At 43.5% G+C, this 15,407-nt stretch overlaps 1 protein-coding gene across 1 annotated transcript in view; it reads right to left on the bottom strand.

Annotated features, from left to right (window-relative positions):
* NFATC2 (nuclear factor of activated T cells 2) overlaps positions 1-15,407 on the bottom strand; it is a 95,158-nt gene that overhangs the window by 35,917 nt on the left and 43,834 nt on the right. The window contains exons 7-8 of the mRNA XM_087750182.1: positions 2,458-2,513; positions 1,394-1,520 (exon numbers count right to left, since the gene is read on the bottom strand). Coding sequence (XP_087606308.1) covers positions 1,394-1,520; positions 2,458-2,513 — 183 coding nt within the window. The remainder of the gene's footprint in view (positions 1-1,393; positions 1,521-2,457; positions 2,514-15,407) is intronic.

The raw sequence follows: 15,407 nt of genomic DNA, 5'->3' as shown, positions 1-15,407 counted from the left end.
ACGCATATGCAATCATAGCAGAGTCTCTCTTGAAAGCACTCTATACTAAGATGTCTTTACAATCTTTAACGATCTATTTAACCACGAATTTCTGAAAATCTAAAAAATCAATACTTTAGCTCATTATGGAACATAAGCAAAATAAGAAGCCATAGATAGGTGTTTCTTGTAGTACTTCCATCTCAAAGGACGACTGAATAACTGGAGATCCTATGGCATATACAACTTCTCTTTTTCTGTCAAACATTTAACTAGTGACCAAAGGCACAGCTGCACTACTTCAGGGCTTTCTTTTCAGTTCCTTTGCTACATGTAACTTCCCCAGTACTGAGAGATGAAGATCTTTCTGACACCATCATTTAAAAGACCATGATTTTAGTGAGAGTTGTGTGGATAGACAAATTTTCACATTTCTAATGCTTTTTTTTGTCAAATCTTCCCCAAAACTCAGTACAGAAATACCATACAATGGAAACCACGTAACGGTCATGCAACCGGGTTATTTTTCGGAAGTATAAGCTTTCCTTCTCTGAAGTGGTCTATTTTAGGGATCGTATTGGGATAGTATTGTAATTTTCAATAGTATTCCATAACAGAAGAATTTAGCAACTATACGAAACCCTCACATTGGTGATACCCTGTACAGTTCATAAATTCATGGAGAGGACCAGAGATTTTCAGCCTGGAGGAGACCGAAATAAGAAGCAGAATGAATGTTTGCCCATCCTTAGAAACCAGTCAAATTAAGACATCATTTTGAAGCTTGCAAAAAATCTGGTACTGTTATTTTATGCTTTCTGGTTTCCACAAACACAATACTCCGATTTTCTCACAATATTTTTCTCCCAGCCAAAGCTGAGAAATTCTGGGAATCTCATTAGTAATCCTATTGCATTTATTGTGACATGGCTCACCAATTCCCAAGAGGAAGAACATCAGAAAAGCATTCATATTTTTCTCAACCAGCCTCAGTCTGAAGAACATCTATTGCTCGTCTTCCTCCATACCAAGCCCTTGTTACTTTCCCAGATCTGATGTTATCTCACTGTCGTACACATCAGCTGGGGAAGGCAATGCTCATGGTTTTCACAGGGTCACATCATGTCACAGACTGAGTCTGCTCCCACTGAGGCTGTTGGCAAACTTCCATCAAGTGAATGGGGCAGCAACAGCCCATTGCCAAGATAACTGTCCTCTTAAATTTATGGGAAATTCCTGATCATAAATCACATGCATCCTTTAAACCAAACAGTTGTTGAGTGCTTAGCTGCACTCAGCTGAATTAAATTAGTAAAATTTAAATCCTCAAATAATGGCAAGAAAACCACATAGCAGAAAATAAAATATTGCTCATGAGAACTAGGCAACAACTTGCTCTGTCCTTGAGAATTACCTGGGTGATAGGTAAAATGCTGGGGTTGGCTTCTTTTTCTTTTCCCATTGATGACGTAAAAATTCACCTTCACAGCTGTGCGAATGTGCTTATTACGGTATTCTGGTACTTCTACAAAAAGCATGCTCTGGAACAACAAAAGGTGACAATATAGAATTAGTAACTGAAGCTGACCACAGATTCTTGGGTGCATATCCCCTGTTATGCATCCAGGCATAAAGGAAGGGAAATCTTCCTATTCATGCCTATAAAGAAGGGTATGAAAAGAAGAAAGAAAAAAAAAGGCAGAAGGTGAAAAACTAGAAGATTTTTGGTACTAGGAAGCTGGCTTCTATGTACTATACTCTCTCGGGTACTTGATGTTGTCCTGAACTTGGAGAAAGAAGTCTCAGCTACAAATAAAACACATGGAATGGCGATAAATGCGGCAGCACTGTTAATAACACTGTGTGTGCTTGATAAACAAGTATGTATTGCAGAATACCCTCTTTTTGTTACAATAAACTTGATTATTCTATAGGCTTTTTACTTATACACAGCCGGATCCTGCTTCCGTGGAAATTAACAGCGAGTCTCCCCGTTCTCTTCTGCAAGGGCAGGCATCGCCCATGGCAATGTAAGTGCTAGCTCCTAAATGCACTGAACGACTACAGTAAGGTCCCATTAAGCAAAGCGAACAAAGAGGCTCATTCCTTTCAAAGATCAATGTTCATTTTAAATACTATAGTACAAATCCTGTCCCGCAAAGTACAGAGCACCCAAGACTTCCACGCAGGCGAAAGGAAGTCAGGACAGCCAGCATCCTGCAGAGGACTGGGCTGATACAATAGAGTCTTCTGCAAGAACACAAAATCTAGCAGTTATTCAATTTGCTGTGGGTTACTGCTAAATGAATAGTTTCTTTTTGCAACACATTTACTGCTGAAGCATTTGACATTTGTTCATCACAGCAGTAAGATAGCTGCTCTTTCTGTTTTTGAGATGCTCTTTGAAAACTATCCCTTGAATACAACTTGCTGTCTGAAAAGCCCAAGGAGAGGACATCCAATGTTTTGCATACTTACAGGCTGGCTCTTATCTTTGTCCACTGTTGCCTCCATTTCCCAGATCTGCTGCCCATCTAGAAGAATATCACAATATTAACCTCACTGTATTTTTTTTAAATCATAAAGCTTGACTTAAAAAAAGGAGACAAATTAAGGGCATCAAGTTAGTAAAGCTCTCAAAATGGACTTAATTTCAAGCACCTTCCCAGTCCTAACCAAAAGCAACAGCATTTAATTTAAACATATCATTGAACACTTCTCTTGCCAGGAAAAGGCTTACGTACATATTAAAATTAAATGTTTACATAGAAATTAGCCGAACTGAGGAATGAAATATTTAGCGCAGGTGCAACATCTGCTTTTTACCAGACTCAATTTCAGCCAGCTTGACTGATGGAGGGCACCAGAAGGTCAGATAAGTCATTAATGGTCCCATTCGGTCAGCAGCTCAGCAAACTTTCTGCTATTTTAAGCTAAGATCACATGGCTCCCCACCAGTGTGGTAAGTGGTGGAATGGGCAAGGAGCTGGAGGAAAGACTAGCTAAAAATCCAGATCTCGTATGGGGTGCACAGAGATGGAAGCAAGCAAACTGAGCCACTTCAGGGCTGATTTTTAGAGGTGCTGCACAGTGAAACCGGCAGATGCTCTGAATTCTCACAGGAGCATACGTTTTTTTAGAAGTAGTTCAACAGGGACAGATTCTTACTGTAATTGGGAAACCAGCTATGTAGGGTGCTTGATTTCTGTTACGTGTGCCCTCTTACTATTTATACTCATTTCTTATACGTGCAATATGAAACCTCAGCACGTGGTATCTAGCAATACATCTCTGATCGAGGAACAAGCCCAACATCTCCGACAGCGGATCCGCACCTCCGCACTGCCACCGCTGCGGGCTGTGAGGGAGCGTCATCAGCAGTCCTGCCTAAAGTCACTATAAAGCACCAAATATTCATCGTACTCAGTGTAAAAGCACCTCATGCGTGTGCAACAGCCTCTGGCTCTGAACCACTGGAAGTCTTTCTGCTCTTAATTACATCCACGTGGTTCGTCTCCATTCTAAGTGACACAAAATTGCATTTATAGAGGAAAATAAAATTTGATCCCCTTGTATGGAATACCATCAAAGTAACCCCCGTGCTATAAGAGTACATCAGTAGTGACAGTACACAGACTGGGTGCTTCATCTGGCTACAAATATTTCTTAAATCTACTGTCGCCCACACTTCCCAGAAACATCTTTTAGCAATGCCTTTCTTATTACTTTTTTTTTTTTTTTTTTTTTTTTTTTTAGATTTTAATCTCGACCCCTTTGATTTTTATATTCTGCTGAGCCTTTTAGCCAAGCAATTTGCAGAAGAAAAGTACTGATGGGGAAAAAAATTGCCTCATACCTTTCTGAAAGCTTGATTTTAAACTGAATAGGGGACACGTACCCAAACGAACCGACGTGACTTGAAATACTGCAGCCGCAAGGCTGGTGTTTGCTTTAGAGAGGGGGAGGCAGCTCCCAGGCACGTTTCTGTGGGGGTTCCCCAGACTGCACGCCCAGGTCTGGCAGGACAGGGGTGGAATTCTCCTAAAACCAGTCCTTCTCACAGGACTTTTTATTTTTCCCAATTCTTGGAAATTCTGCAAGAGCTGCTTTTGTCCTCTGTTATTTAAGCACTTCTGCTTCTGGCAAAAAGGGAAATGAAAGAGTATTTTTAAATGCATTTTACATTTTTTCTGTTGTTTTCCTCTTTGTTCTCCGCTCCACGCAGACAATGAGCTGACAGATGTGCTCGGCTCTCCGGGCAGCCTCCCCGGAGAGGGACTCGAGCTGCTGCTCCGCGGCCGGGCCCGCAGCCCCGGGAGGGCCCTGCCTGCCCCAGCTCCGCGCCCTTTCAGCCCGGGGGTCCCTCCCAGCTGCCCCCTGCAGCAGGCAGGGCCTCGCCTCCCCCAGCATCCTACACCTGAGACGCCTCTGCTATGTTTTGGCCCCTAAACACGCACGAGGGAGAGAAGGGTTTACCCTGAGTCCATCGCCAACATGCCCCTTCCTCGCTCGGGACAGGCCGGCTCTCCAGGGCGGCTCGGCAGGGTGCCTGGCTTACGGTGGGACGGGAGTGGGCACACAGCGCTGGCTGGGCCTCCTCACCCTCCTCCCCGATCCTTCCCGCTGGGGAAGTGGAGGCAACTGAGGAAGAGCTGGAAGTTTGGCTCCATCCATCATTTACCTGTGAGGAAGAGCCTCACACGGGGAGAGGGGAGAGAGAGAGCCCAGGCCTCCAAACACCTCATGCCGCTACTGCCACAGCATACTGGTGCAAGGAGAAAACGCTCAATAATTCTGACTTTTTTTCTTTGTTTTAAAGTGTTTCAAGTTCCTTCACGGTGAGTCAGTTGTCTTTTCTACACTAACACGTGGATCAGTGATGAACTGCCAGAGCGGAGACGGCCTAAGCGAGCTGTGTAATTACAGCCGGCAAGGCTCTTGCCCGATTTGCTGTTGAGCCCTCACATCCCGAAGGACCGCTGTGCAAAGGAATGAAAATATTCCATTATTTAACAATAAGCATTCGCTTTGACCACTGCTCTGGACCGTTGCAGGTTAAATCTATACCCCTATTAATACAGCTAATGCTTCACCCTGGTTGAAACGGTAAACATCTCAGAGAAAGGGGAAGCCAGCAAATACCGGGGCTTTAATCCAGCAAATACTAAATGCGTTATCTGATGACAAGGCAGTAAATACTTAATGGGGGGATTCCTCTTCTAGGTGATCTTTGTGAAAAGAAACCATCATAGTATGTGTTAAGGAACGTCCCCACACCCCCAAAAAAACCCAAAAGATATTTTTTTATAGTTCTCTGAGGAAAAGAGGAGGGAAAAGGAAACACCAAATATGTCATAAAATAAGAGCTCTGACAGAGACACACATCGGGAACTATCTAAGCAATGCAATATGAAGATGTCCTGACAACAAGGACAGCCAAGCGGGAATATTTGACATTGGTTTTCCTCCAGGCAAAATGCTTTAATCTTTGTTTCTGTACTGCTAAATTCAAACAGTCTGTGCAGATACAACAGCACTAACTTCACAAAGAAGGTAGAAATCAAAAGGATTTGCTGGTCCAAAATGCATAAAATAAAGGAGAAACGGGCCTCCAAGTCATCTGCTGTATTCAAGAGGCTTGTGAAGCATATGCAACCACAATCACAGTGGATTTGATTTAGTAACCGAGCCACTGAAATTGCACTAAAAGCTAATGAAGCCAACCATAAAAATCAAATGATGTTTAGGCTGAGTCCAAAGTCTGTGGGGATTAAAAGTAAGAACGAGAATAAGCCCAACCAAACAAGAAATAGATGTATTTGGGGTTATCATTCTAATGATGATACATGCTTCTGTTTGGATATATTCATGCTCGTGGCAGCTAAATAGGTTTCTAACAAATCTGTCAGCAGCAGCAATCCCTGCTCTTTAAGCACTGTTGAATATAACCACTCTGCAGCTCACTCCCTGACCTTTATGCTTAAATATCACGATGTGCCTCCATCTGTCTCACTGCTACACTTTTGTAGTTGCGAATGTACAAACTTTAGCTCAAGACAATCAATATTTGCTTTTCCTTTAACCCCTCTGGATACGCACGTTACGGTGAGCTTTTGGCAGAAGGCTGAGGGAGGCTGTGAATAAAATGAAAAATACAACTGCATTCAGAAATCTCTCTCTACTTTAAGCTGTCCTTTTTGCTGGTAATGAAAAGAAATCTTTTGATTACGTACACTCAGAGTTAATGGAGAGCAGGAGGACTAAACTGAGAAGTCTAAGGCCCATCTGTAGGACAATTTGAGCAAATTTTGAACAGAGAAAACTTGCACCAAACTGTCAACACATTGATCCTCTTCAGAATATGCATAAATGGGAAATTTTTTAGGAGGAAATTAAAGTGGATGTTTGAAGAAAGTCATCAGCAAAAATGGGATTTTTATTGTAAGGATGTGCTAAAAATCATAATGCTGATATGATGGTAGAGCACAGCCCTCAATACAAAACGTGTCAGGACCTGGGTCCTCAGCACTGGGCCCTTTTCTCTGGTGCCAATGTTGCAACCCAGGCGGTGCCTAACCACTAAGGATGCATTTTGCTTTGAGCAGGAGGTTGGGCTCAACAACCTCTCGAGGTCCCTTCTGGCCTTAATTACCCTGTAATTCTGTCATGCCACAAACGGGACAAATGACTGGTCTCCTCCTTGCTTGCAAACCAAGAAGATTAAGCCCCAGCTTGACTGATAACTTAATCCAAAGTCTCCAAGTACAGATAGCTGTTCATTGCGTATAATTAAACCTGCATGAACAGTGGAGAGTAAGAAAACTGCAAAAGAGCAACGGCATCATTTTTGCTGAAGTGTTGTAAGAGCGTGAGCGCACAGATGCAGAGAGCGTGTGCTCTGCAAGTCGCAGTCAGCGCTGGGCTGTTCTGACAGCCATACGCACCAGCCAGAGCACCGCAAGGATGTCCCAGTACGTGCGTGGATCACACTGGAGCTCGGTGCCAGGTCCATGTGTGTGGTGTGTCTCAAATTCTACCTCCACAATGGGGAATTCAATACGCGCCTCTGAAAAGTGCAGTAGTTCCACTAAAGATGATAAAATATTTTTGGATTTAGACGCTGAGGTCTTACACCAGCCATGGCTGCTTCATGCAATATTTTTACTGTTGTGGTTCCCTGCTCGTTTAATGGTTTGTCTTGGTTGGCAAGTCTTTAACACCACAGGTCAGTGAAATGTTCAGGAAATAGAGATTTTTGTGCTGCTTCAGGGCTATGAGACTTAGCATTAAACCCTGATGAGAGATCTGATTGTGTCAGCACTCTTCGGAGGAATGAATGAGTTGTTGGAAGAAAGTAATTCTACCCTCTCTAACTCAAACTGTGATCATACCAAAAGTTTTGCTTCAAACTTTGGGGAAAATCAAAACGTCAGTCTGCATTAGGAACATTTTGGGTGATTCTCTGCAGCCCCTTATAGGGCTTTTTTTAATTAGCCAATTAAAGGTTTTCTGAACCAGTTACAGCCTTTACACATTATTCACGATCCCTTACTCATGACTTTGGGGTCAGTTACTAGCAGAGAAACAAACTTACTGCTTTATTTGAACAAGCATGACTGATGGACTGAGAGGTTCAGGAAATTTTCTTTGCAGTTCTCTCCAGTTGAAGACTAAGTATACTATTGTGCCGATTCTGTATGTGATTCTGTGCCTGCATGTGATTTTATGCTTGAAAATGTACATTGCTTTTCTGTCAAGCATTACACAAATTACTTAATGAACAACCTGTTACCTTTTTCCCAGGCAGCAAACCATGCTAGTTCCCCAAAGAAACTGAGCCTGGTAGCTAGTGGGACAGCTGCCCCGACTACACGTTTCTGCAGAGTTCCCTTTGGGCTTGCAATGAATTGTCCCTGTTCACTGTGTTTCTTGGAAGGTCTTCCAAAAAAGCACAACGATTATCTCTGTCAGCTTTTATCAGTAGATGATGGGCATCTCTGGAAAACAGTCAAGGTTTTTTAGAGCCACCCCAAGAACAAAGTAAAGAACAATGAATGCTTTCCAGCAGAACAGCCACCACTTCTGGGATGCGGAAACCTGATGGGCAGGGGAACACTCACACACAGTCTCTGCTGCTCTTTTTGGGGACAAATTCTGATTTTAGCCAAGAAGTTACTCTGCTTCGTGTCAGTACAAGGTTGCTCAGCGTCTGGTCCTAAGCAGATGTCTCCTTCTAAGCTTTTACTTCAGAATAGTTTTCAAACTTTAGAGCAAACACAGCATGAATGAATTTACAACTCACAAAACTAGAGCTATTGAATTTTTCACTGAGCTTGATTTCCATGGATTTCTTTTTCTTTCTGAAGCAAGACTGCCCACTGCAGTTAATGAAGCTCTGTTTATGATGAGCTGGGGCCAGTGCCTTCATTTCACTGAGGACATAAGTTTGAGTCACCAAGGCCAAAGATACAAGTCAAGGTCTGGGAGGTAAAAGGCCAATGGATTAGTCATCCGCCATCCAGCCCAGCCCCAAATCTGACATTTTGCACAGTGAGAACAAGTCTAGAGGACATTTCTCCCCATCTATTGTTGAGGAATTCAACTCACGCTAAAATAAAACATAAATACAGTAGTTGAGTAGTGAAGCAGCAGGGGCAGTCTGTCATTCCAGAGCTCTTCCAAATGATTCCTTATGCCAATTCATCAAAATAGATTTGTTGTTTTTTTAAGATTATACGTGTGTTTGTGTGTGTGTGTATAAATTATTAAACAAAAGCTCCTCTCAAAATAAAACCACTGGGAACCTCCATGTAATAAAATGAGTCACACCAGGATGCGATGACTAAGTGGGAGAATAGGGAATTCCACTCCCCATGCCAGCTTTCTACATGATCAATTTTCTGTCAACAGGTGATGGGAGCTTGTCTCTCTGCCTTTTGTTTATTCCAAGAATTATTATTATTTTTTAATATTCTCTTTAAACAATTAAGATTCAAAGCTGAATTATCAGGACCAGGCATGCTTCCACTAGGCGCCCCCATAGTAAACAGCGAGCCAGGGAATCCAGGCCAGTAGTGGCTGCCTGTGTTAATCAGGATTTACCAGCTGTAAAATTCCAAAATCCTGTGTCATACGAGGAAACCTTCCAAAACACTGGATTCCACCCTGTCTCGCTGAGTCTCTAACAGCTATGGCAACTTCGTTTCTGCAGCCACACTCTTTTGCATTTTTGTGTGTGTGATCCTTAGATTTTTTCCTGTTTTGCAGTGTTTTTCTGGGATCCCCAGTTTCACGTCTGACAATTGCCCCGTGGGATTACGAGAACACCTGGGGCAGGCAGCACATTTCAGCCAGGGGGTAAAGCTGTGGGCAGAAAGGTTTGCTGGATTTTCAGCAGCTATAATAGCAAGGAAAAGCAGAAGGTGTCCCATTTGCCCTGAAACTTTCTAATTTGCACAGAAAAAAAAAGGGCAAACTCTCATCCTCCTGGTTAATACTCATTACTCTTCAGTGCTCACAAATGGTGGGATATGCTGAGACACTTTCCTCTTTTGCTTAGAAAGAACAGTCAAAACAGAAACTCGGAGAACAAAACCTCCCTGATCCTCCCCAGTTCTGACATCTTTTTGCATTGAGAACCACCAAGCAGGCCCTGTGCTCCACTTTGCTGCCACCTTACTTTGGTGCACTGCAAGGCATGAGGAGGCGAGATTAACCTGGAAGGTGATCACCTTTAGCTAATGCAAAAATCAGGTGGGCCTCCCGACAGAGACATCTGTAATTTATTCCCCTGGTTCATCCCATCACTCTGCAGGTTCAGAGTGAAGATACGCATCCAGCTTTAAATGCTGGACTCCAGCCACAGACTGCGTGGAGCAGAGAAAGTGCTCTTTCTAAACTATCAAGAAAACAGCAAGACAGCAAATTTATTTCATATACTCTCTGTAGAACCTCACATGTTGCAAACAAATTGAATCATTTAAGATTACAGTACCACTCTCGGTTTTGCTAACTCTATAACTATTCCCAGATAGTTGTGCTTTTTTTCCTTAGCCTTTCCCATTAAAAAAAACAAACAACAGTTTGGGTTCTTTTCCCCAGATGCTGGGCTTTTGTCTCAGGTTAGGATGCCTTAAAAACCTACATTGTAATGCATGTTCAGCACTGGATTGCATCTGTGACTGAGTTATGATCCTAGTTCTAAGATACTGTCTCAATTCTCCATAACTTAATCCCTCTACTTTGGTTCATTAATTTAGAAATTCAGTGAGAGAACTGGAGCTTGGAGCGTGCCCTAAATATCTGAAGTTGTTTACTGGGGTCGGAGAGCAAACATCTCTTTTGGATGGATCTGGGGGAAAAATGAAAGTTTTTAAAAAAAAATATGGTGTCTTTTTTATCTTTAATTTGCCTGAGAAAATGGCATCATTAATTTTTGCATCATTAAGTTCAAAGAGATAATTGTTGCAAATAGTTTGCTGTTTTTTGCATTCCCTGGGAGTTTTTTGATCATTCCTGAAACTGTCAGACTACTAACAGGCATTTAGTTCCCTGTTTGGGGCATGGTGAGAAATCTCAGACTTGACACAACAGAAAAGGGGAACATTGCTGTAGACAGCCTTACTATTTCCTTTCCCATCTCCCACAAAGGATAGTGATCCTCAGCCCTGGTTCCTCACTATCATCAAAGCCAATATACAAGCCACCTTCTATGCACATTATACATGCCATAATGCCATCCCATCACAGTTTTCTACAGCGAATTGTCCTGGCCAGAAGACTGTTCCATGTTTCAAGTCATTTGGCTGATTTTGAGCAGATCTGTATCAGCTTATACAATTAGAACACACATGGGCTGTAAAAGGCATCTACTGCATAGAAGAGCACTTGCAATAGCGGCTTTACTTATGATAAAATGCCAGCCAGTATGTGCCTCGGGATTCATGGGTCTGGGGCAACGTTTACTGTGGACTCAGCCTCCCCAGGAGGTTCGGCTCAAAGTAAAATATCACCCCTTTTAACTCCGTGTTTGCCAAGGCCGCCCCACTCTTCCCGTTGTGGCCTGGCAGCGTATAGCTGTCCATCGCTCCAGAACTGATTGCTGAGGACTCCCACACCCCTTTAACAAAGGATTTACCCCATTTCACTGAACTCTCTGGCTGCTTTTCATAAGCAAGTCCCATGCCCAAACACCCAGAAGTATTGAGCTCTTGCTGCAGTTGCAGGCCAGAAGGGAGTGATGTAAGAAACTATACATTCCTGAATTTTTTATATTTTTAAAAGCCATTGTGCAATTTGACTGTATCTAAATATATCTTTATCAAATCTTCACTCTCCCCATCTATAAGTTGTGAAAATAAAACCTTTCTAGGGAGCTGTGATTTCCTTTTAACTTTTGCAGGGAGAGGGACAGGAAGATTGATAGCACCATTGGGTCCAACTTATTGTGCTTTATAAACAAGACTTCTTCTAGAAAGTGGAAATTCCAGAACCAGAAAGCGCTGCTGTGCTTATTTGCTAGCTTGTGATGCAGCAGGAATACTGAAAAGTGCAAGTCTGAGTGCAAAATCCCTATGAAGCCTGCTTGTTTGCTTCTAAAAGTGAAAGTAATATGTTTCAAAGAAATTAAATTACTTGCCCAGAGTTAAAATAAAGCTCGTGTCTGCAATGAGAGATGTACAAAAGTGCTGGAAATCAGAGAGACACTGTGAAGTAGTACAGATATCATCAGAATATTTATCATTATTGTTATGCCAGAGATAGGCAAGCCATTGCAAGGGATGTAAATGAATATACTGGGATAAAACAGGTACATGTGGCTATGGGCGCTTCTGAGCACACAAGCCACTGCAGTTAGCGTAGCTGGATGCGCAATGACAGCTGATCTCCTACAGCAATCCCTGACAAGACAGCAACACATGAATATGTACCCGAAAAGCAGAGAGCCCCCAGCCTCAAAGAGGACGGGCACAGGTTGGAGGCCTGATGTACACCTCAAGCAGCGTGGTACTGCTCCTGCTGGGCGTGAAGGCCTGAATGCTACTGCCGTACCTGAAGCAATAAACTGTGAATCATATTTCAGATATTTTGGTAAAGCTGCCAGGTATGCCAAAGGGGGTACAGGATGGAGCCAGAGGAGGTACAAGATAGAACAAGAGGGAGGGAAGAAGAAAGGCTCATAGGTCTTGGCATCCTGGGCACTAGCGCAGGCCCCGCGGGTCATTTCTGGGGTACGGAGGCAAGTGCCTCCATTCAGGCACAGCATGTTGAGCATCGTGCAGATGAAAGCCCCAACTCACCACCAACACACTGAACACAATGGCCCTGATCCTGCCCTGTGGTGAGCTCTCCTGACACCAGCAGACATTCAAGTATGTTCAAGTTCACCTGCTCTAGCTGTTAGCATGCTAAGAAACCACTCTCACAAAAATATCACCGAGGTGACAGACATGCAGGAACTCAAGGGAAGAAGAAACTAAGAACTCCGCTGCTCGAATCTAGAGCTGGAAAGATTTATTTTTGTCAAATGGACTTTGAACGTCCATGCTTCAGAGGCCTTGACAGCTGCATCAGTTCAAAGGGCACAGAGAGCACCACCTCCTCTCTTTACACTGCATGGCCGAATTGGAAGATTTATGGTGGATCTACTCCAAAGATGTACGCTTTCTGTTTGGGTTGTTCCTCCACCACCCACATTGTCCTAGCGATGATTCATGATGTCCATGTGGCCACCATAAGAGTTTGGCAGGGGGAAAGCACAGTCCATTTGCACTTTTCTCCCAGGGAAACACGAAACTCCTCTATCACTCACAGCAGAGCAGCAGTAACCAGTACACAAATGGGAGTAAACATAATGCAACCAAAAACATCTGACTTGCAAATTATTACATGACAATTAAAACAAATAAAAGGGGAATTCCAAACCTTTTCTTTTTTTAACTGCATTGTAAGATCTGGGCCCCAACCAAACATTAACACCCTCGACCTTTAGCATATTCCAAATCCTTGACAGCCATAAGACTGCTTTTCAAGCTCTCTCTTTCAGATCAAAATTAGAAGAATACATGCACTTCAAAAATTTCTATCTGTACAATCTGACCTAGTTGCTTCCCCTGACCTATTTTTATTTAGCTGGGCTCAGTTATGTGTCTCCGAGCTCAGATCTTAAAACTCCTTCAGCCAAACTCTGCTTTTGTGTGTTGGACTGATTCTACCAAATTCATGAGTTCCCCTGGCTTACAGCAACTACAGATTGCAATCTTTCATCAGGAAGAGATAACCTTAAAAAGAACTCAAAACTATAATGCTCGCATGTCGGTAAACCTTATCATTAAGAAAATGAATGCTATTTATGCATCAGCATTTCAAACGCAAGTACTTCATCGTGCCCCTTGCTGGCACGGGGAGCGCTGAGCTCCAGCCCCTTCGGTTCGCTTCCTGCTGCCGTTTCCTGTCGCAAGCCTAAAATGAGAGACTCTTACAGCCTCCTCATTGGCGAGCTCTGCGCCGTGGCTTGTCGCTCGCGTAATACAACAAGGCAGTTATTTTCATAATGACATCCCAGCATAACTGGGGGAAGATCCTTTATTTCCCAGGTATTTCTAGAGAAAAACATACATATCTGTAGTGCTGTGTAACAGAGAAGTAAAAACTCTTCCTTATTATTCTTAGAAGCATGTGTTATTTCAGTCACAAATATGAGCAGTTCTACGTTTTTCTGCGTTGCTAGTGGTGCCTACAAGAATTGCCTACAAGATCCAGAGGAAATTGAAATAGGTTTTGAGTGTCCGCCTGAGGGATAAAACCTAATTTACAATTGTGAGCCCCAACAGCAGTCTCCTCAGTTCTGTAACGCATGCCGACTGCCACCTTCTCAGCACCCGCTTCATTGCAGACACTAATCCAGACCCCAGAATCAAGGTACCCCCAGATTTTGGAGTCCATGAAACAATTAACAGGAGAATGTCTCACTGCACAAAAATACCTGCACAAAGGTTTGGGGGGAAAAAAAGAGTCTAGCCACTCTCATCTTAAACACTGGACAGACGAGCCAAGTCAAGGAGCTCTATGGAGTACGACATGCCGAAAGCTATTAGATGCTTATCTGCACTGCTGCTCTCACCCTTGTCATTACTAATAGAACTAAAACTGGTGTCAAAAGTGGGAAATCGAATACCACTTGCTAGCACAGACAAGGCTTGTGAGCTGTTAAAATAAAACTCAAAGAAAACCATGTTTCCCCTGCGAGCTGGTGCACCTTCCTGCCTTCACAAAGGTGCGACTCTTTCACAGGCTCCCCGGGGCAGCATCGCGCTCTGGAAGAGGACGCAACAATGACAGGGTCACGCCAGCGAGGCACTATCCACCCACCGGGATGTTTATTGTGGCTTGCTTCGCTTCTGAGCAGCTGATCAGCGCTTTTTGCAGGGTGCTGTGCAGATCGGATCTGCAGTGAGCGAGCTCCCCGAGGCGAGCGCGGGATCCACCTCCTCCTTCCACCCAGTGACATTTCTAATTGATAAATCAGGCTGCAGAACGGGGCCTTTTTGGTCTGTGTTCGTGCAGCCTAATGCAACGACAACTAAGCATGGGCATGGTAATGATAATTACAGTTGTCTACAGTTTATAAAGAGGGAAGCTGAAAGTCACAGGTGCGTAAGATCCTAATTTTCAGGCGGGCTAGGACACTCATTAACCTCTGGCAAGCCAAGCACAAAGGCTTAATTCTCAATCTACTGCAGTCAGCCAGAGTCACATCAGCCCCTGCATGATTTGCATATCCAGCTCAGCTTCTTAACCTTCCTCACCTTAAGATACACCTATTAAAGAAAGCAATCTTCACCTTAAAAGCACTTCAGGGCATAACTGCAAGAGGCATCGCTGCATTATAAAGCAGTGCATGGATACGCAGAGAACAAGCTCGCCTCCAGCATGGAGCGAAGTCCCCCAGGTAACTCACTGCAAACTACACAGACTTTTGATTCAGACCAAAGATTTGACTCTGGGCCTCCCGTCCTCTCAATTCCCCCTCTGCCAATCATTTGTTCAAAGTCCAGCAGACTGAGACTGCCTGCAGAGGCCGAGGGGCGGCGAGGGAGGCAGGATATGGAACACCAGCATGCAAATCCCTGGTCCAGACTGGGCACTGACGCTGGGATGTCATGCCTCTCTGCTACCAGGAGGTAAAAATAGAAGAGAAAAAAAAAAAAAGCAGTTTCCCCAGCAGTGAAGAAAAGCTTTAGATTTAGTGTGGAAAATGTTGTTGTTCTTTTTACTTTCTAACATCTATTCCAGCCAGAGCCTTCTCTGCTCTTATATGGAAATAGGGGCAGGGCGTTTTGGATGTTTCCTCGAAATGGCATTAAGAGCTACCTCCTTTTAGTGTATCATCTCCTTTAGTTACTGCAAAACATTCTTGGGACAGGTAC

This window comes from Nipponia nippon, unplaced genomic scaffold (genome assembly GCF_047370975.1).
Source record: "Nipponia nippon isolate SJK-2023a ecotype South Korea unplaced genomic scaffold, ASM4737097v1 scaffold_13, whole genome shotgun sequence".
NCBI lineage: Eukaryota > Metazoa > Chordata > Aves > Pelecaniformes > Threskiornithidae > Nipponia > Nipponia nippon.
The sequence above is the reverse complement of the archived record's forward strand: the minus strand, read 5'-3'. Positions and strand labels throughout refer to the sequence as shown.